This window comes from Astatotilapia calliptera, chromosome 22 (assembly GCF_900246225.1).
Source record: "Astatotilapia calliptera chromosome 22, fAstCal1.2, whole genome shotgun sequence".
NCBI lineage: Eukaryota > Metazoa > Chordata > Actinopteri > Cichliformes > Cichlidae > Astatotilapia > Astatotilapia calliptera.
In genome coordinates, this window is record NC_039322.1 from 9,664,216 (window position 1) to 9,686,168 (window position 21,953).

The 21,953-nt window shown below is 40.5% G+C and overlaps 1 protein-coding gene across 2 annotated transcripts; it reads left to right on the forward strand.

Annotated features, from left to right (window-relative positions):
- The first annotated feature begins 10,216 nt into the window (after nt 1-10,216).
- prdm1b (PR domain containing 1b, with ZNF domain) lies at nt 10,217-21,625 on the forward strand. 2 transcript variants are annotated; one of them, XM_026155966.1, is made up of 7 exons: nt 10,217-10,410; nt 10,841-11,145; nt 14,556-14,675; nt 16,058-16,298; nt 18,029-18,948; nt 19,070-19,198; nt 19,691-21,625. In XM_026155966.1, exons 2-7 carry the CDS (start codon nt 10,975-10,977, stop codon nt 20,255-20,257), a joined length of 2,148 nt encoding a protein of 715 aa, XP_026011751.1. In that variant the 5' UTR covers nt 10,217-10,410; nt 10,841-10,974; the 3' UTR covers nt 20,258-21,625. The 2 variants fall into 2 exon arrangements, with proteins under 2 accessions (XP_026011751.1, XP_026011752.1); XM_026155967.1 differs by lacking the exons at nt 10,217-10,410; nt 10,841-11,145; nt 14,556-14,675 and adding an exon at nt 15,181-15,823.
- Nucleotides 21,626-21,953: the final 328 nt, after the last annotated feature.

The window sequence follows — 21,953 nt, forward strand, 5'->3', positions numbered from 1 at the left end:
TTAGAAACTGACAATGCAACTATTTTTGTCTTTATTTAGAGAAGATAAAAATAAAGCGGCTTGGGGAAGATTTGCAGTGGGTGTTTACAGCCAGTGAGTTGTGTTTCTGCCTTCAAGATATATTTAATCCACTGATCCATAAACAGTGTTTTTTAACACTCCACAGTGAAATATATACCTCTTTTCCAGTAGTCTATCATTCAACTCCACATTTATAGAAAACAATAACAGCATGATCTTAGTGATGAATTTTACTAAAAACATTTCCTATTTCTGATTAACGTAATCCTATCACCTCGCTTTTAAAATATGAGCTTGCTATATTTGCTTCTACAGACAACAAACCTGATACACCCCACCATCTTTTATATGTTAATTAAGCTGTTGTGCAGTGCAGTCCGACATTAAATTAGTGATTATCGATCGAAGACCGTGGTGGTTTATGTGGCCGGATGCCAAGTATTGATCTGTGGTTAATGTTTTTGTTCTGCAGTACGCATGATGCCTCGTGACAATAAAAGACCAGTGAGATTAAGACAATTAAGGGGTTGATTGTATTCCAAAAGACAAGAAGAAGAAGATTAAATGGGGAGATTTAGGTCAATGTGATGATGAAGGAAGGAAGGAAGGAGGAGGGGCAGGGAAAAGGAGGAGGGCAAAGAAAAGGTGGGAGGCGGAAGAGAGGGGATTGGGGTCAGAGAAACTGATCACCATTGCATGAGAGGGTTGCCTCTGACTGCGCAAGAGAGTGATAAAAGTAGTGACGGAGGGAGGGAAAGAGGGCAAGCCCTATTCCTCATAAGACTACGTGAGATTTGCTCTCGAAGCGAGACTGTGTGTCAGCTTTTGTACCTGATTTACTCAGAGGGCACTCCTGTCTCAAGAGTTTCCTCATCTGTCTGGACTTCTGAGGTAGAACTAGGTGCTTTTCTTTTTTTTGCCCTCTCTCTATTTACTCTCATCCAGTTGCCCCTCCTTTCATGGCTCGCCTAATTAGCAGACATTTTTATTGATCCCATGGATTTGGTGCTGAAATCCCCTTCTCTGTCTGCCAGACAAATCTTGGCTAAAGTCTTTCTCCTGAGCTGGTGGGCTGTGGGCTGGGGGAGGGATCCCTAGTACACGGGCCCACCTGTTGACAACAAGCCAAAAGCGTGCAGACTTTGCTACACCCTTAACAACACCCCTTTATTATCCTGATTCTCCAATCACAACATCTCTTAGTCTCCTAATATCCTCTATAGCCTACCCCACCCACTCTAATTTTGTTGGTTCTTGCTAAATAATAACTGCATGTACTGACTAGAGTTAGCAATAATTAGGGTCTTAGGCTAGCACTGTCTGTTTAGTACAGAAAGTAGCAGATTGAGAGGAACCACTTGCTGGTGATTAAGTGGCATAGACGGATTATGGAAGCATTATAAATCGCAAATTAGCCACAATGCACAACTAACATCTGTTGATACTGGTTAGACTTATTATACCAGATATACCATGTTTATATATAATGTTGACTTTTTACATCACATGATAGCAGGGAAAATAACTAATGCGTTTTACTTTAATAGTTAGTCAGTAGTACCAAATTTTGAGGTCCTGACTTGAGCGTCTCATACTTTATACTTATTTTACACTTAGTCCAAAAGTGTAAAACAGTGCTAGTGTTTTTGTCTACAATATACAACAGACAACTTAGCAAAAATCCAATTTTAAAGTCACACTTAAATGCTTGTAATGTATCTCTTTTTTAGTTGCATCCATGATAAATGCCAAAAATAAGTTTCACAGGCATAAAATAACATTTTTACACCAGCAAGGTGATTCCCTGAGAGCTATTCGCTGAAACCATGGCATATTTTAGCATGGTGGGTAATGTGGCCTTAAAATAAAATTGAGGAAACTGGATAAACAATGACAAAAGAAGAAGTGCCAGCTCTAAAAAAAACAACAAAAAACTATCTATAGCAGATGAACAGTATCTGAAGGTCATGTCCTTGTCATAAACTTGGGATTTTAACCCTGGTTCATTGGTACATTTTTATCTATATAATATATTTTTGATTAGTTTGTTCTTTATTTTTGTCATTTTGAGTTTCACGTTCTAGATTTATTTCCTGCTTTATGCTCTTCTCACTGAACATTGTGCTTTCTTTTGTAATTTATATTATAGTTGTCTTTCGTTAATTCCCAGAGTTTCAGTCTTCCCGCCCCATAGTGTTCCCCCTATCTGTTAAGTCTGCGTTTCGGTGTCACAGATTCATGTGTTTAGTTACTACCTGTTTTATTTTGATAGTCTCTCATCTCATAGTTTTGTTTCCCCTTCAGCTGTGTTCCCCTGGTGTTTCCCATTTCCCCAATTACCTTGTGTGCATTTATTGCCTTTATCTCCCCTAAATACTTCATCATGGCCCTCTGTCATGAGTTTTCTCTTGTGGATCAGCTTTTTAGCTTTATGAGCTTTGTTTTCTTCCCGTTGGTTTTCACCAACACCAGAATAAAGTTAAATTTTTTTTGTTTATTTACTCCCTCCAACCAGTCTGCATTTGGGCCCAGAAGTCTAAATAATCCATCAAATAACAGTTAACGTTCCCTTGAGTCATCTACTATTCCAATGAATCCTCATCAGACTTGGTCTGAGCAGTAGACTGTTAAGAAGCCATTCTTAAGGAATAGATAGAAAAAGCTGAGGTATTGCAAATTACACAAGAAATGGACTGAAGATCAGTGACAACAGGGCTCATAGTGTGATGAATCCAAATTTTAAATATTTTGTTCAAACTGTGATCAATATGTACAGAGGAGGTAAAGAGAGAAGCACAACAGTGAGTGTCAACAGCATTCTGTAAAACACAGTGGAGGCTCTATCACAACCTACTTCCTGATAATATTCTAAAATTGTTTTCTAAAAGAGAACGTAGATACAATTTGAGGGGGGAATTAAAATGAAAACATCCCTGTATCCGTACAACACTCACAAGCTTTTTCATCTCTGTGTGTGGAGTGAAGCTGTGGAACAGAATAAGTGAAGAACTGAAGAAATGTCCCAGCATGACTCAGTTTAAAAAGCGGTGCAGGGAGGAGGTAGGGCTCTGATCGTATGTTCTCACCCACTATTTTCACAATAGGGATGTGTATATATGTGTTTGTGGGTGCACAAGTATGTTTATATAAGTATATATATCTGTGAATGTGTTACTGGGGTTATAAAAAACAAATAAATAAATAAAAATCCATGCAACAAATTGTAATGAAGAATTTATGATGGACAGGGCATAAACAGGAAGAAAAAGTGTAGACTATTAGTTACTAAACAGTAGAAAGGGGGTGGGATCAAATAAGCTTATGCTTCTTCCTACTCCGTTCTGAACATGTGAGTTATTTATAATTATTAATGCTTTGTTTTTGTTTTGCTTTGTTTGTTTGTTAGTCTCTCTTTTCTCTGTTGTTGGTTACACTATTTTGATGTTCAAAATGAAGATTCAATACAAATTCAAATAGAAATTGTTGGGGGTGCCTTTTAACCAGTGGTGTTGGGAGTTTTGCCAAAATTAATGGAATTACAAATGTGCAAAAGTATCATCAGATTTCGATCCGCTACGTGATATCACCATTTTTCATTATTTTTATCAGGAGAATGATCCCAAGTAAACTGCTAATGCAGGATAAGCATACCTCGATAGAAAAAATGCACAGTAGAACACTATCGGTCATAAACTGGCCTCCTCAGATCCCAGACCTCTATATTATTGAAGCAGTGTGCGATCATGCTGAGAGAGTGTGTAACAAAAGCCAGCCACCACCAGGAAGAGCTTTGAATGTTGTAAAAGAAGCCTGGAGAAAAATCCCTACAAGAAAGCTTGCGTAAGAAAGTTCAGGCCAAATATTGACTTTCAAATGTATTATAATGCTATAACCTCTGTTTTCTTTCTGTCTCATAAACTGCACCTACTTCCCTAGCAAAATATAATGAGGGCTGGTTCAATCCTTTCAGAAAGTAATGTGCCTTTTTACTTAGAAGTTTTTATGCTGCTTTAGTCTTTGTTTGAAGAAAACAAAACCTACTACCACCTTTATGTAAAGGTGTTCCAGTCTTACCAGCAACAACAGTAATGTTACTCATTCTGTCAAACAGGGTGGCGTGTGGTGTAATGGTCCACGATTTCTGGTATGTCGTGTCCTATTTTTTTCAGTCTAAGGATTGTCGTGTTTTTTCTCTGAAGCAGAAAATCATCCCACAGGTTTAACTATTGCAAAACTGTGTTGCTCAATATATCAAAAAAATGGCGTAAGAGAGCTCCTATTAGAGTAAGTCAGGCGTTAAAGCGATAATGTGTCCTGCTAACGTGTGCAGCTGCATGCTGGACGCCAAGTATCAACAGGGAAATGAAATGCACAGCGTCGGTTTTTGTCGTGGGCCTAGGTTGTCACATTTGTTTGTCTCTTTCACACTTTCTCACCAGGAATTGCAGTGTGACCTAAGATGATCTGATAAAACGAACATTGTATGAATAATCGGCTCAGTTATAAAAGTCGACACAGCTCAGTAATGCAAAGCACAATCAAACATGGTGAATACATTTGTTTAACAAGAGTTGTGAATTGTTGCAAATAATATGCAAATGTCCCCAACCGGTGCCATGTCGCACCATTCACATGTTCCCCTTCTGCTCCTACTAACTGCTGTACTGTAAGTGCGAAGATTCACATGTCTAAACTGAGAGAATCACTGCATCAACTCACAGATACATGGCGCCTACATCTTTCGATTCAATGCGTTTTTAAAAGCAAATATTTCCTTTGAGATTTGATGAATGTGAGAAGCGAAAAGTTGTATTGTTAAATATATTTTCTGAAGAACAAGAAGAAGAAGTGACTGCTACAGTACGACATTTGCCGGTAATACAGCACGATGGACGTCAATGCTAAGAAAACAAATAAGCCACAATTGTTTGTGGTAGTCACACTGACCGGACACTGAGTTTATATATTTAAACAACCAACACGTTTAAACATTAGCAACTGTAATAAAATTAGCACAAGCATGTCTTTTTGTCATTACCAGGTCAATGTTTATGTATAATCAGTTAATCAGTAATGTAGGTGACTAAAGAGAAACAACGCGGTATATATTTCTAATAGTAGATAGAATTTTCTCTTAGATTAAATTTGAACCATGGTAACAAAAAAAAAAAGTCCCCTCGTATGGTGCAAAGTTACTGAGCACGTAAAGAGACTGATGATGATGTTGCAGATAAAGATGTTGCTTGCTGAGGCCTCTGGCTCGTCCGTCTCTTTCCTTCCTCTTCTATGATGGCATGCAACCCAGAAGAGGTGTGAAAATGTGATGGGTTATTTTGGTCTGTCTCAGTAAACCTCTGAGAAACTCTGGCGTATACTAAAGTTGCTTGTGAGAAAGTGTGAGAAAGTGCTCTCACTTCGTCTTAACCTTGTACGGATAAAGTGAAATGCTACAGGCTAAAAAAATGTGTCAGAGTTCTCATCAATAAAAAGTCACCATGCTGAATCTATACTGATTTCTACTACATAAACTGCACATGCAGATTTGCAGGATGGCTGAGGGTGTGCAATGATTTGAAGTTTCCTGTCATATGCTATGCTGCCAGTTTTCACTGCAACATTTAGTCATTGGTTAATTGCTTTGCGAAAAAGGAAAGATGCAACCACAAAAAGTTTATAAAGCCAGTGCCAGGAGCAGATTTTTGCATTGCAACACATCTGCTGAATGATGCAGTCGTAATCAGGTAATAACAGTCATGCTCCGGTTTGCAGATGAAAACTGTAATAATGTACCGTGCACACTTCATTGAAAGGAAGATTTATCACCCACTGTCATATTTTTATTCTTTCCTGTTACCCATGCAAACTGCCTCTTTCAGTGCCGACAATAATTTTATTGTCTTTCCATGTTTCCAGGGACTTGAACGCATCTTCACCGCATTAAATGATGAGCAAAGAAAGAAAATAGAGAAATGTGGAACGAAACACTTGCAAACACTTGTCACTAGCCTTTAGAGAGATGGAGGAAATGACAGCGTGCGCCTGCCGTTAGCATTTTTAACCCTCGTTTGATATCAATGGATACTTTGATAACACAATAACAAAGATTGCACGTCAAAATGTGCTAAAACTGTTTTTGCATTTCAAATTTGTGTTGATCTCCTGACCTGTGGATTTAAGATACTAAATTTCACCCATATGTAAACCTGATTTCTTCCATAAGCCTCAGAGTGGTTTTAGTCTGTTATTTGCTTATCTTCGCCACGCAAAGGCATTTCCATGGAAGATAGTGGCTCTTGAAACTTAACAGGTCTAACGAGTTTGGATTTATATGGACAAAGATATCGGTTTGCTAAGTCATGCAGTCATGGTTAAATATAAAACGGATGGACTTTTTTTAAAAGAGCTGTACAGTAGAAGGAGATGCATGTAGCTACATGTATATATACACAAGCAACATTTTCTGTAGTCCCCTGTCAAAACAAAGCCTCATTGAAACGATTGCGCAGTGGTAACAATGGGACTTCCTACAACCAGAGACCTCTGTCCATTTAGCAAAACCACACAAACAAAGACGCTTCCAGGAAAACAATTGCCTGTGCATGTTAGTGATTAAAAATATAATGTAATCTTACATATTTAACGTTGAGCTAGTGGGGATAATCCTTCTGGTTAAAGGGATATGAAAACTAAGCTCTCCAGACCAAGTAAACAGCCCCCACACTCCACCCCCTATGTGTGAAGTGTGTTGTTTCTATAGCTTCTTCCCATCAGTCATCACTCTGTTATCAAGGACAACAGTTACAGGGAAACAGTAAGAATGCATTAACAGACAAGTAATCCTCTAAAGCATGGCTGTTTACTGTTTACAGCAGCTCAGGAATAAAAAACACCAAGGGAGGGAAGTACCAAAAATACCAAAAGAATAAGAAGAATTGAGGGCACCGAGAAATAAGGATACAGAGTACCTGTAAACATTATCTGTCCCTAAGATTTGAGGTGTGGCATGTACCCACTGCAGAAACTGATCTTGACTCGTAGCCAAGCAGCTGATGGATTGTTTCCACTTTCATTCTTAGTAAAAAAGAAAATGACTGAACTACAACTGATAGCACCAAACACTGTTGAGCTCGTTGATCCACTATGTTGGTGGCACACCATGTGAGTCAAAGTTTCTCTTGATGTCTCCTGATGACTCATTGAGGCAGATAAGGCAGTCCAATCTGACACTGAGTTTTCTTTCCTCTGTACAAGTAGTAAAGCCGTACAAGGAATCGATGCGTTTGACAAGTCAGTTAAAAGTCACTAAAACATTCCCCTTTTACACAAACCCTAAATAAAAGATGCCCTGTGACAAATCAGGACTGATATTGCTCTTCGTTTCATTAAAGCTGCGCTATTGCGTAACACTAGCCACGCCTTCTACTCCGTCTCCAAAGAAGTTCGTAATGATTCCACGAAATGAAATTGCTTCGGCAGTAAGTTAGCAAGTACGGCCACCACTATAACAACAAATGTTTTTTGCAGTTAGCTGGTCTGGAGCATTCACGTGTATGTTAACACAATGCCACAATCTTTTTACAAGTGGAAATACAAGCAAATTCACCCCAAAGTTAGATTGTGTCATCATCAAAGAAATTTCAGACTTTGGAGGCCTCCGTTTACTCTCAAACTCCTCTCTTCAGAGGACTCTATGGCAATTTACAATAACCATTTTTAAGCCCTTTTATTGCAATGGGACAAAACTATTAATCTATATGTTGTAGAAACAAATACCTTATTTATTTTGTTATTATGTGCAAAAAGGACTTGGAGCACCTCAAATGGTTGTTTTTGGTGTGCGTATGTTTAACAAATGTGTGTACATTTTTTAATGTGTATATAATATAAAACAAGTAAAAAAGGATTTTAAATATTTTCATAATTTTCATGGTCTTGTAGTCTGTTTAAAACTGTGAAACTTTGAAGTAGGTAAACGTACGCTTGAGTAATACATGCTAGTAATACATGATCCGTGGTGAGAGGAGTTGGGCCGATAAACGTTGCAGGAAAATGTGTATTGGTGAGTAAATGTTTGGTTTCTTTTAGTAAAAGTGGGAGAACAGATACGTCACCATAAACTGGCCGAGCAGGTGGCTGCTTTCTCTGCAGCGGTATAAGCACTAGAGCGCTGCAGAATTAGACTGTTACATTGCAACAGGTGTCCACCGAGACCAGACTATTACAAAACACCCAGGTGCCACTTATCATGTTTCAGGTCGCATCATTTGGTCTGATTGTCTCCGTCCAAGACAGCTTGAATAAAGCTGACCTCAGGTTTTTCTTCCACTTATCCTTTTGGTCTTGTCTGGTTCTCTCTCCCTACCTCCCTCTTCATGCTATAGGCCCAGTTCCTTCTGACCCTCAAGTGAGGTTTCCCTCACTGGAAAAAGTACATCTAAATCTTCTGATGTCCTGGATGCAATGTGTGTCCATGAGTGTGATGAGTCGGCTGGCCTGCTATTATGGAGTGCCGGGTCTTTAGCCTTTGAGCCCTGAGCCTGAGCCCAGACTGTCTGCAAATTAGAGAAATTAGCCCAGCATAGGCGCGGGCCAGTGAAAGAGCCTAAATCCTTATCTCCCCTCCCTTCCTCCTCTTTGCCACACACACTTACAGACACAGTCCACCACCACTAACCCCCACGCCACACTGGGCAGTCAAGCTGCACTCCTGGAATAGCAGTGTTGCCATATGGCAGCCAATTTACTATTTCACCGGCCAAGTTAAGAAAGAAAAAGGGGAGAGGAGGGGGGAATGGTGGACACAAACGTAGGCTCTATGGTTTAAAATATATATATACAGCTGCATATGAAACTTTATCTTTCAGTTTTGAATGTATTTATTCATTTTTAAATTGATACCATTGAAAATTAATCCATACATTGACATTATCCTGTTCGTGATATGTTTGTGCAATTTGCTACTCATAGTCATCTTAAAGAATGTTCTTTTATATTTACTTTATTATACTTTTAAAGTTATTTTTTCAGGTTTTCTTTAGTGTTTTGGGGAGCGGGTTGCCCAAAGAAAATAAATCAGAAACTTTTTCAGCACCAGGGATCTCCTGAATTGAGTCCGGTTTTGTCGTTGTCATTGTCAACATTTAGTTTAGTGGACATTATATCATATTTGGTACATACTGTAATCACAATCATAAACCTATGTAGATATATGTAGAACCTATGTAGAATTAGTAACTTTTTCATGGTTTTATGTTTCATGAATTTCAATAAAGTTTCACAGAAAATTTTCCATTTGTGATAAAACGGACAAAATCCCATGCAGACATATGGGTTCTATGAAATTGGTATTATGAAATCTAAGTAGGCCATATGTCCACTTGAAGAAGCATCACCTAATCTTTACTCTCCATAGAAACTGTTTTATCTCCTCTCTCCTGTCCTGTCCTGCATATGCAGACAGAACTCTGGGTCAAGGTGACTTGAGCTGGAGTTTTGTGTCACACAAACTAGATCACTGTGCGTCTGAAAGTAAAGAGAATGCTCACCAGACAGGTGTCTAAGTCTCTTTCCTGTAAGCTCGGTTGACCTGCCCTATATCTGTATGTGTGAATGAACAAATAGCGCCTAAAGCCACAACTATTTTCTGCAACTCGGTATTTGAAAAAGACAGGAAGTAGTGATTTACCTGATATGCCATATATGAGAATTGGGTATCTGTGAAAAATTTTCCATATTTAATAAAAATCAAAACCTGGTTTCAGGTTGTGCTCTTTAATTTCTGACGTGTGTTTTTCTGCATATATGTTTGTGCGGCTGAGATCTGAATGCAGGGGGGGGGGGTCCTCAGTTGAAGATGTTCTAAAGTGGGATGTAGGTCAAGGCGATACGGTGGCAGCAGATTGCTCATTAAGTGCCAAACCAAGCAAAAGTCTACGAGTGTGTTTTTCAGTGGCAACAGGCCAGCCATCTGCTCTTCCTTTATTCATTCATTAAGATGCCTTCTTTCTGTGTGCGTGGACGTGTGTGAATGTGTGTGTATGTGTAAGCATTCATCACAACAGCCACTTGGTATCCAAGTGTACAACGTCACTGATGTTGTTGTCCGAAACCAACAGTTGGGTGTCTGATGGCTCAGTCACGTGACCGTAGTGGCTTGTGATTGGCCGGGGCGCGGAGCTAAAAAAGCTTGGCGCAACCCCGGCACATGAGTTTCTGGTGAGTGGCCACAGCCGAGTGGATAACCTAAGGAACTATTTGAATCTTTGAAGAAGTAAAGAAGGACTTGAGAGGCAGGAGAGAGTACATAGAGGAGAAGGCTGATCGGAGAAACAGTTAGGGGATGACATAGCCAAAGAAATGAGGATCCAGCCTTTGAATGAATGTGTAAAAGTAAGTCACAACTTGTTCTTTTTTCTTGGTGGGGGGTGTTTCCTGTAAGAATAATGTTTGAAGATGGATGCGAATAAGAGTAAGCATAAGATGTCAGGCTGACCTGTTGGCTGGTTAAATGGAAAGGTGATTGTTGAGATGTTGGCCAGGAACAGTATCAATGAATGGAAGTAGCTGACTGAATCATGAATGACTAACAACTGGTAGTGAGTCTCAGAAAACTATGGTGGTCTCAGATGTGGTTTTGGATACCTGAACATCTAATTGCATTCCTGCATAACTGAGAAGTGAAAAGGCCTAATTTAAAACAGCAGGTTACACAAATTGATTTCACATAATAAGATGTGTTTTGCTTCATTTTTTGGGGAACTACAAAGTTCTGTTTCTAAAGCACTAAAAGCTTGTTCTCTATCCACATTTCTCTTTCCAGATCTTGAGCTTTAACCATTGTACCTAAGGCAACTTAGCTTCCCCAGCTAAACCAAAGTACTCCCATACCAAAGCAACTTCAACCAAACTTAAAGCTTGAATCTATCAAGTGTAGTATACTGTATATTGTCGGAAATGACACTGGATAGCACACCTGGAGACATGAGCGGGTGGAAGGAAGTGGACTTCGCTCTCAACTGCACCTACATTGTGCCAGACCAGGTGGCAGACCCCAGCTTCAACTTGCCCAAAGCCATGACCTCCATCCCTCGCAACCTCACCTTTGAATATAGCACAGACAATGAGGTAAGACTGAATCCCCTTTGAGGTTTTTACCCATTGGATTATAGAGTGGCTAATTATGAAACATCTTTTAAAATGCAATACAATGCAACCAGAACACCATGTATATATAAACAAACCAGCCCCCTCATGCAATGCATGAAAAAGCATGTTATAAAAATCTAACAATTTACTATAACTTTGCCCTCAAGCAATTCACTGTCTTTGATGTTGTTACCAGTTTTCAGATTAAATCTTTAGTGTCTACACTCAATATTATTATTTATGTGTTACATAACATTCTGTCAGGCCACCTGCAGCGGGTTACTTGGAACAATAGCTCTGCTGACTAATGCATTCTTGATGTATGGGGTAGCCTGCACAGTGTGGTGTGAGCGTGTGTTTTGTGTCTGTGTGTGTTTGTGTAAGTGAGAGAGTGTGTCTCAATAGACAGGCCACTGGCAGCTTGAGGTCAAGGTCTTCTGACCACCTTCACTTACTTCTGTTTTGCACATGTCTCGCATTTCAAATAATGCACACCGCCACTCATTTTCTCAGGTCACAAACACATTTGTGCATAGACTTGGAGCAGAATGACAAGAATCAGCTGTTTCCAATAAATGATCTCATTCATTTATCTTTACAACTGTCATTTTTACCCCCTAATCCTCCTCCACTCAGGTGAGTCAGCCAACGCAAACACAACGTCTGGCAACATGGCTTTGATAGTCATTGTCGGTCAGTCAGCTGACTGTTGGCCACCGCTGAAGTAGGATCAATCCTTTGCCTAGGCATGTCAGCTAATCTGAACAACTATGGACCTGGCCCCCAGCGTGACTTTAAGAGGAAACTTGTTTTGTACCTGAGAAACACATCATTTTAAAAGAGAAAGCAATGTCACACTCACTTCATCTGTGCTCGCTCTTAAGGCTCAGTACTGCGATACTTGTGGTTGGTTTTGCTGTCCCCTTCCTCTTTTTTCTCCTGACATCGTTCCTCTTCTCTTGGTCTCACACTCTAATCTGTTCTTCCTCCTTCTGCAGCATTTACCGCTGCAGGATGAGAAAAGCATGAAAGCTAACATGATAAAAATCACATTGATGGCTGATTCAAATCCCCCACCCTCATTTACTGACTAAAACACAGTTACCACCGTTTCGTACACTCACACTATACCAAACTTGATTTTAGCAGTTTGCTTGTCAGTGCTTGTTGGCATTATTACATGTTGCATTTAGCTAACTAGAAAAACAAACATTTAATGAAAGAGAATTAAGCTTGTATGCACGTATGTGGGAATGTGCTCTGTCAACTGAAACAATGACAGCTGCGAAATGGGACATGAAAACAATAACGAACGCACTCTTATGACTGGAAGTATGAGGGCATGTCTTTTGACTGGTTTCCCTTTCTAAAGATGTTGTCAAGTCTTTCTCCTCAATTCTCTGCCACCAAAGTTGGGAAATCCATTTCCTGTCATAGTCATGTAAGCAGCCACTCCTTCACGTGGGATGGTATACACACTGCTATCACGAAAAATCAGTTGGGATTTTTCCCAAGGGCGAGTGATTAACGCTAGATGAGTCAAATCAAAGTAGTCTGAAATAAAACAGTGTAATATGCCTTCAAACATGTGAAGCATATTGTTACGCACATCTACATAAGTGTCACACTTGTTTGGAGCCAGATTAGGGAGCAGTCTTAGGTCCACTATCTTCTTATTCTTATGAGTTCCTCACATGTTTTCGGGACCCCTTTTTCAACACCTCACTTTTATAAAGCATGCCAGGAAAGGCGGAGTAAGGTGAAGGGGGCACGTGGCAGATGGGGCATTAGCAATGAGTGCCAGTAAGGACGGGGTGGTGGGGGTGGCAGTGAAGGAGATGGGGAGAAGCGGGTGTTCTGGGGGGAAGGGGCAGTGGGGATTTAGGTTAAAACCAGATGATTAACTTTCGTTGGGGACAGGCAGCCGGCCAGGCATCAGGCTAACAAGCTATTTCAATAGAATTCAGAAAAGACAAGGGATTGGAGGAAGGCAGAAGAAAAGGAGGGTCCTCGTGCGGGTGATAGCGTGGCTCCACTTAAGAACGCTCTCCCTCCTTTCTTCCGTTCTTCAACACCCTGCCCTCCCTTCCCCTGCCTAGTTGAACGGAGCGGTTAAGCAGCAGCGGCAGTCCAGCGGCAGCAGCAATTTGTTAGTCACGCAACAGCAGTGAAGTACAATGTCCCTGTCAGACTGGTTCATCACATCCTGGAATCACTTCACTCGCCTCAATGGCTGTTTGACACACACGCGCACCAACATGGTCCTGCTGCTCCCACTGACCTGTTGTTTTTCTAATTAACTGCTTAAGCATGATTTGCATGATGAATCGCCACAAATGCCCAGGTGCTTGTTGCATTTTTTTTGTCTGTCATGTGTTGACCTTCATATGGAAGTCCATGAATATCCTCGAGGGCCAGCTTGAGTTAGAATTTCTAGATGGCAGGAAGACAGTTTGTGTTTATGTAAGGTTGAGGATGGGGGTGGCGGTGGCGGTGGAGGCTAAAAGTTTCAGTTAGGGGTCGTTGGTTTTTTAAGAACTGAACATGAAAGTTGCCTGTTCTGCAGATACGGCTTCTTGATAGTGTGTGTGTGCGTGTTTTAGTATGTTTTGTAAGTCTTACTCTTGTATTAAATATAAATAACAAATCAGATCACACTGTGCCATATCCAGCAAGGCCTCGCAATAGATTTTTTAAACTAAATTTTAAAAAGCAAAAAACAAAAAAATAAAAAGGTACATCAATAGACTAAAAATGACTCAGTTACTGATTACGACCATTACTGCAGAACACTACAGGCTCTTCTTGGAACATACTGTACATTATGTGTATGACGTATGTATTCAGGAGACGCTAAGACTTGAAACTCCTATAAGGAGTCAGAAGCCTGACTCATTTCCACATATATGGAGCATTTCGCAACCATGGGTAACAGGATGAAGGGTTTTAAAGAGTGAGCAAAATATGTCTTCCATCTTTGTTTGCTGTTGGCATTTTGTTGACTTAAAACTATAAAAGTATTAGTATTATTGTATTAGTGGTGGTTAACAAGACATCTGTATTTCTGTCTTTCCTCTCTCTCGCTTTCTGGTGTTTGTGAGGACAGTGGGTCAGAGATCAGTAGAGTATGTCAGAAAGAGTGTAATACCCTTCATTCGTTTAACTCATTAGAGTTGAAAGTGGGTCACCTTGTGGCTCCAGGAGCTGTCTGGGTTAACGTGACAGAGTGACAACAAACGGGCAACACGGGCCAACAAGCACTAACCCTTACATGTAAACAATGAATAAATAAGTAATTAATACTGTTTCTTTATAAGTGCTTGAAAGACTTGTGTTGTAGTATGTTTGTACATGAAAAACTCCAATGATTTATTTGTCCTGTTTTCCAGGTGACAGGTGTGTTCAGCAAAGAGTACATTCCACAAGGGACTCGTTTTGGCCCTTTGCAAGGAGAAATCTACACCAAAGACAATGTACCCAAGCTGGCCAACAGGAAATACTTCTGGAGGGTAAGGGAAACCACATGCTTTACAAGCTTTTTCGTACACTGACGTTTAAGCATAAACCAACCCACTGGCAAGGTACTGCTTAAGAAGGGGAAAGTTTCGAGCCTAAATGTGAAAAAACGAGACTGGGAAGAGACAAGAAATTACTATGGACAGGTCTTTGTCTGTTATTCATGAAAAAAAAAAAAAAAGAAAACAGAAAACACTGGTTGCTCAGAGGGAGAAGTTTCACATCAAGTCTTTGTCCATACGTCAATAGGGGAAAGAAATGCGTTCACACAGATTGCACTGCCGCACAGAAGTTTTGGTCAAAATTTTAGAGGAAGTTGTGACCGCCGGTGGCACGTAACAGTGGATTGGAATGCTTACACAGTCATGAGACTCTTACCGGCACTGAAGCCCTATGCAACATGTGTCACATGCACAAAAGATAGGACTATTTTTCATAATCCACATGCACATATTCACAGAATCCTTATCTTTCCACTCGTTTTAAGTTAGATTGTTCAGATTTGCTTTCACAAAGTAATCCTGACTCAGCTTGTGTCACTTAGGAAATTTTGCATTGTGCTGAGTCAATTCCCATAAGGAGTTTTTACTGCCATGCTACGTATTTACCTTCCGGCTTCACTTCCTGTAAACCTGTAAGGGGTGTTCCTTAACCACAAGAGTGAAAGTCGCCGTTCCACGGAAGTGATTATGTTATCGGCCGCATGACACAGGTGCATGACATGTGCAGACGTGCTGCCAAAGGCATGCCTTGCGTTTGGCTGGCTGCCAGCACTTTTACATTTCGCTTGCTTGTTTATTATCACAGAGCAGCAGATGTGTCATCTTCTTTACTTTTGAATTACGGGATCGTAATTAACTTTACAACACGAATTTATCCGACAAATGTAATTTACTGAAACCACCACCAAAAGAGGACTTGATAGAGGTGGCAAGGCAAGCGATAGAGAGGGAGAGAGACAGAGAGAGAGAGACCCCGCCCACTATGTCTCAAAAGCAGTACATGCACTCAGCACTCAACACATTCAAGACTGTAGCTTTCAGCACACACAGAGGAGAGGTGTAAGGCACGAACCAAAGGAGCAAAATACTGTCACTGATAACTGAAGAGGATACAGGATATTTAATTGCCCATGGCAGAGGTGAATATTTTTACTTTAAGTTTTAATTGTACTTGAGTTTTTTGATATGTTTTTTATTGATTTTTTTTTTTTTACTATTTAAGCAACATTCCAGCACTGTCCCAATTGATGACCACTAGAGTGTTAATCTATATATATATATATATATATATATATATATATATATATATCAATCAGACTTATCGCATATGTGAACATGTGATTTTACCTCGTCTTCTTCTTCATCTTGTACAGATTTATAGCGGTGGACAGCTCCAACACTTCATTGATGGCTACGATGTCCACAGGAGCAATTGGATGCGCTACGTCAACCCTGCCCGCTCTCTTGCCGAACAGAACCTGGTGGCATGCCAGAATGGACGGGACATTTACTTCTACACCATCCGCCCTGTGGAGCCCAAACAGGAATTGCTGGTCTGGTACAGTCAGGAGTTCGCCCAGAGGCTCTGCGGCCAGCAAGACGATATCAAACAGAGTGAGTGCAGCAGGAGTGTAAAATCTTTCTACACGGGACACTGATAGTTTTCCTTTGTAGAACTTACAGTGGACAAGCTTAACTAATATGCTGAACCCCCGGAAGCAAACCGCACTGTCCCTTATTACTTCCTGAGATGTACGTTGTTGAAAGTATAGTATAGTGGCTGATTTGTGTTTTGGTTTGGCCTTTACTTTAAAAACTTTTTAGCGGGCCTATGTTTCATATAAAGAAGTGAAAGGAAGTTGATTACCAGCTGTAGCGGCGACGCAGGACAATGACTTGAAAACAACTTTGGTATATTTAGGCACAATATCCAATAAAGTGACAGATTTAGATCAGTGCAATGAGTAAACAAGTGTCACGAAGACTGTGCGATAACTCTTATCAGTGAAATTCTTTCACTTCAAAGTGAATGAAGACACGTTATTCCATTCCTTTTAAAAAAGGCCTGACGTTATCTCTTTTACCAACAAACAAGTTAGCTGATTTGATTCTTTTTCTTTCTGTTTGACTTATACAATAGTGGGCTGAATTTTAAAAAGATCATGGGGAATGTATGAGCCACACGCAGACGAAGCACATCTCCGCCTTTTGTGAGATGTTTGTTATTCATTGTAGGATTGAAGGAAAGCAAAAGTAATCTCAGGTGTATAATGGCTGGTCAAAGTACCTTAGTGAGTCACCGGTTTTCAGCTATTAGTAGAACATCAGGTCTTTCCCTCATCACCATAAGAGACGAGGGTAAGTCTGGTGATTCATTCCAACTGGATACACAAACCTTGTCGCCGTTCTTCTTGGTGACTAATGCTAAGGCAAGGCAAGGTATTATTGCCTTATTTTATCATCTTAGGTATCTTGAAAGCATTTACCTTCCTTTTAGTCACAGGCCAGAACTGTTAAGTGTTGCGTGCTAGATATTCCGGGACTTGATTAAACGTATGCAATCAAGTTTGACAGCTAGTTTTCTGGAACTGGTTGCCTATGCTTTCTGGCATCAATGAAATGCACAGAATGCTAAAAATTTCTCAAGGCCATTTTAATCAGCTTGTTTTTAAAGTACAATACAAGCTGATCTAAAAAGCTTTTGTCTCTATAAGCTGATGCCTTCTAATTTGCGTTTTATTGATGTAAAACACTATAAACACTTTGGCAAATTGTTGATAATAAAGTTATGCAAAGGAGCCGTATGAGTCACTCATACTTTAAGTATAACTCACATAGTGAAATCTTGCAGTAGCTGAGAAGGGCTAATTTGGACAAATAACATGCGTGGAAATGCCATCTCAAAACAAAGAAAGCAAAGGAAAAAAGGAAGAGACGATTCTTTCTTTTTTTGTGTGGTCTGTACGGTAAGACAGCTGCTGTATACCCAGAAAAGGTTTTACAAACGAAACTCACAGTCTTGCTGCCCATACATGACACATACAGACTCCCCCTCACTTTACCACCAACTCTTTCTCCCACACCAAAAGAACTTCAGTGATTGCCGAACAGAAACCTGTCATCTATGATTTACACATCATGTCAAAACCGAAACTACTATCATTTACCATATGAAGAAGCACCTTCTGTGGGTGGATGTCCCATAATGCCTGTAAAACATGTTTGACTTACACAACGAGCATTATATTAAACTGACTGCCTACGTTTTTGCCCTCTGTTTGATGTGGTGATTTCATCACACACTGTTAAAAAGCTAAATGCTTGTATTTATTTTTCTGTGACAGAATACACGAGTAACAATGAAGACCAAGAGCATGAGTATGTGAAACAGCACTTACCTCAGCAGACGTGGCTTAAAGAAACAGCAAAGGAAGGGGTAAAAGAAGGGAAGGACAGTGACGCAGAAGAAAAGATTGATGTGGAGATGTTGGAGAGAGACACTCCACCCGACACACCTGATGACCAGATAATTGACTTCAGCAAAAAAGATGAGCAGGACGATAAGGATCCAGAAGGAAGGGGCATCATTCCTTCCCCTCAGCTGGAGCACAGAGAGCCCAGTCTGGGTCTAAATCATCCTTACTTGCCAGATCACTACTCTACATTCCCAGCTCCACACAGGAATCTTCCTCTTCACCTCCACGGGCTCTATGGGCACAGAGAAGGCCTGGTGTCATCTTACCCCCCATTACAGTCCAGACCTCTCCAGCCTTCTTATCAATTCCTTCCTCCCTACAACCCACATTATCCTCGCCTCCTGCTCCCCCCATACTCTCCTCCCTTTCATGGGATGCTGTCATCGAGAGGCTCGCTCCAATACAGCGGCTACCTCGGCGCTGATGGACTCCCGTATCCCCCTATCGGCGCACCTAATCTTCTTCCAGTGTCTCTCTCCTACACCCCATCTCCACAAGGAGGTCTGAAAGAGCTAACACCAAATATTTCCCCACCGAGAGGAGCCCCAGCCACTCCAGAGCTCTCCCCTCCCGCCAAGCCCAACAGCCACTATCAGTCCCCTGAGCAGTCCCCCTCTGGCTGTGAGGAGGCTATGAACCTAAGCCTGGCTACAACCAAAAGCAGCACTGCACCACGCAATGGGCCTGGTCACAAATCCCTGCCCTATCCACTGAAGAAGCAGAATGGAAAGATCAAGTATGAATGTAATATCTGCTCAAAGACCTTCGGACAGCTGTCAAACCTCAAGGTAACAACATTAACTTCATTTCAATAACTTCCTATTTTTTTAAGCTAAACTTTACACTTATTACTGTTGTTCCTCAATACTCATGACTTCTCTTTGTATAATTTCTATCATTTGTCTCTAGGTTCACCTCCGAGTGCACAGTGGCGAGAGACCATTCCAGTGTAACCTATGTAAAAAGAGTTTCACTCAGCTTGCCCACCTACAGAAACATCACCTGGTCCACACGGGAGAGAAACCACATGAATGTCAGGTATGTTGATAATCCTAACCTTTGTGTGTTTTTTTATCTTCCTTTTTACGTGCTTCATATGCAAGCTCTTTACTCAGAAAATGTTACTGTTTATTGTTTAAACCCGAGTCTTCACTTAAGAAATGTTGATGTAAAACCGAGAGTATGAGAGACACAGAGAAACTCAGTGTGTACACAAAACAGGTAACCGCTTTCTGACTCACATACCTTTCTGGTAATGCAGTGTCTATTTGATTTTCACCGAGCCACAACCCAGTTTGTCATGCGACAGCATCTTTATGCTTTTGTTTGCTTATGTGACACTGTGGGTGTGAAGTTTGTTGGATGGAGCTAGTTTTACCCAGAGAACTGGAATAACATGATCAATCCCGATACCATAATATGACATCATTTATCAAAGTTGAACCTAAACACAACTAGGTGGTTCACTTTAGAATCAGTCATGTGTACGTTACTCACAGAAGTGCTGACCTTTCACACCATGTGTTTCAGGTGTGCCACAAGCGCTTCAGCAGCACCAGCAACTTGAAGACGCATCTACGACTACACTCTGGGGAAAAGCCTTACCAGTGCAAGCTGTGCAACACCAAGTTCACGCAGTACATCCACCTCAAGCTGCACCGCCGTCTCCACAGCAGCCGCGACCGTCCCTACCGCTGCCAGCTCTGCGCCCAGGCCTTTTTCCACCATTTCTCTCTCTGCATCCACCAGCGCAGCACCTGCCCAGCTAACTCCAGCATGCCTGCCAATGTGCACATGAAAGAGATGGTGGAGCGGTTTGATGCCAGCCAAGAGGCAGACGCGCTCACAGAAGCAGCATCAGCGTCTCAGGTTGGGGAAGCCGTCGAGCACTGGCTGGCTCGTACCTTAGAAGGTGAAGGAAAAGAAGACCAGAAGGAAGCCACCATGCTGCTAAAAGCTCTGACTGCAGCTATTAATGCACCACTGACACCCATGACCCAATCGGCACCACACCACAATCCCCCTCTCGCCTACCAGGAGAGGGCCAGCGTTGTTCATCTCCACAAACGGCCATCTGTGAAAACAGAAGGACAGTGAAAAGGAATATAAAGTTGAACATACAGCATATAATCTACCAAGAATATGAGTGTCACCAAATGAAATCTCCTATTGTGCCATACGAGGCATAACAAGGAATATTAACTTAGCCAATCCAATGAGCACAACACCAAAAGAAGAGCATTCCAAAGACTGGGTGATAGTATTCAGTGATTGTACTTTCTCCCAAACCTCAGTTAAAAAAGATAAACATGGGAGGTGTTGTTAAGCTGTGAAGTATTTAAAAACCCTTTTACTCAGGTAGACGATTGTTTTTTTGTGCTTTAACTTATTCCTTTTTTAAATGCCATCAGCGTTATTTATTTAGTTGTCTCTTAGTTTGTTTTTTTCTAGTAGTATTATTTTTGCGTGTTTGCGTCTGTGTGTTGACGTTTCCAAAGAGATTTTGAGCTCTTGGTAAGACCGCAAATGGACTCAGGAACAACAACGTGGCACGAACCTGTGGATGAGCCTTCACTTGTTATATTGTACTGTGTGCGTTATTTTACTTTGTCAATCAAAGGCAGGACGCAGTGATAGCACAAACCAGCTCCTAATATTGTCTGCGATTGTCTTATTTATTTATGATAAAGGGAAACTTGATGTGTCCTGAAACTGCTGGGAATAAGCATTTGCCAAAATTACAATCAAAAAACATGAATATGTAGCAATATTTTCACATGGTTATTTAACTCATTTTTCCATTCTAAAGAGATTCAGTCAAAGCATTATTCACCTTTTCGATGATTACTTGCCAACTTGGATATCAAAGACACACCGTCCTGATCAAACCATAATGTAGCCAAAAGAAACAAAAGACAAGATTCAGTGTAAACAGTTATTTAAACAGGTTCCTCTGGAAACAAAGAGGTTTCATCTTTCTTACAGCTTTTTGTTGGATTCAAACGTTTTACATGTCTCTTACACAAAAGTTTCACTCCAGATGTTACTGCAAAAAAAAAAAAAAAAAAAAAGAAAAAGAAAAAGAGCTTCATCCAAATCTTAACTGAAACATCGGTACCTCATTCAGCAATACAAAAAAAAAACAAACAAAAAAAAACTATGTGCAAACAAAGGGGCACAATTTTCCAGCTTTTTAATACTTTTGTATTGTGGCACTGTAATAATAAAGCAGCAATATCTGTATGCTTTTGCCTAAAGGTAACTAGGAACCATTCTTTAAAACTTTTACTATTGAGTAATATACTTTTCTTTGTTTTTAGTGCTTTAACTGTACAGTATGCTTGTTTATGTAGTTTATTTTTGCAAACAAGTTATGATATGTTAAGAATTTATATGTGAGAGACTATTTTGATGATACTTTTATATTTACATGATGTAGCACATTAAAGCTATTGTTTCTATACATCTCATGTTTTCAAGTGCATTCATGCCAGGATAGCAAATTTGTGTGTGACTGCTTTTGAAATCCAGTGATCGATTGGGCTTTCTGTGATAACGCATCAATACACACAATGCAATTGCCAGATTTGACAAACACCAAAAAGGTCACATGAAACTGGTCAGAACATAACTTCAGATAATAATGAGACAACTATAAACAGGAGTGCTGCCGAATTTCAGACAGGTATTTATTTAGCTTTTAACGCCTGATTCATGTAGCTGCAGGGCAAATTTGCTTGCGTTTGTGTATTTGCACTGTTTTCTTAGCACGCTGTGCCTCAACGCTCTTGGC

Bases quoted from the DNA above. Each gene is read 5' to 3' on its own strand.
- prdm1b (XM_026155966.1), top strand. From the start codon at position 10,975: ATGACACTGGATAGCACACCTGGAGACATGAGCGGGTGGAAGGAAGTG. The intron at 14,676-16,057 runs GTAAGGGAAACC...CATCTTGTACAG, and splicing joins ACAGGAAATACTTCTGGAGG to ATTTATAGCGGTGGACAGCT. The intron at 18,949-19,069 runs GTAACAACATTA...ATTTGTCTCTAG, and splicing joins GACAGCTGTCAAACCTCAAG to GTTCACCTCCGAGTGCACAG.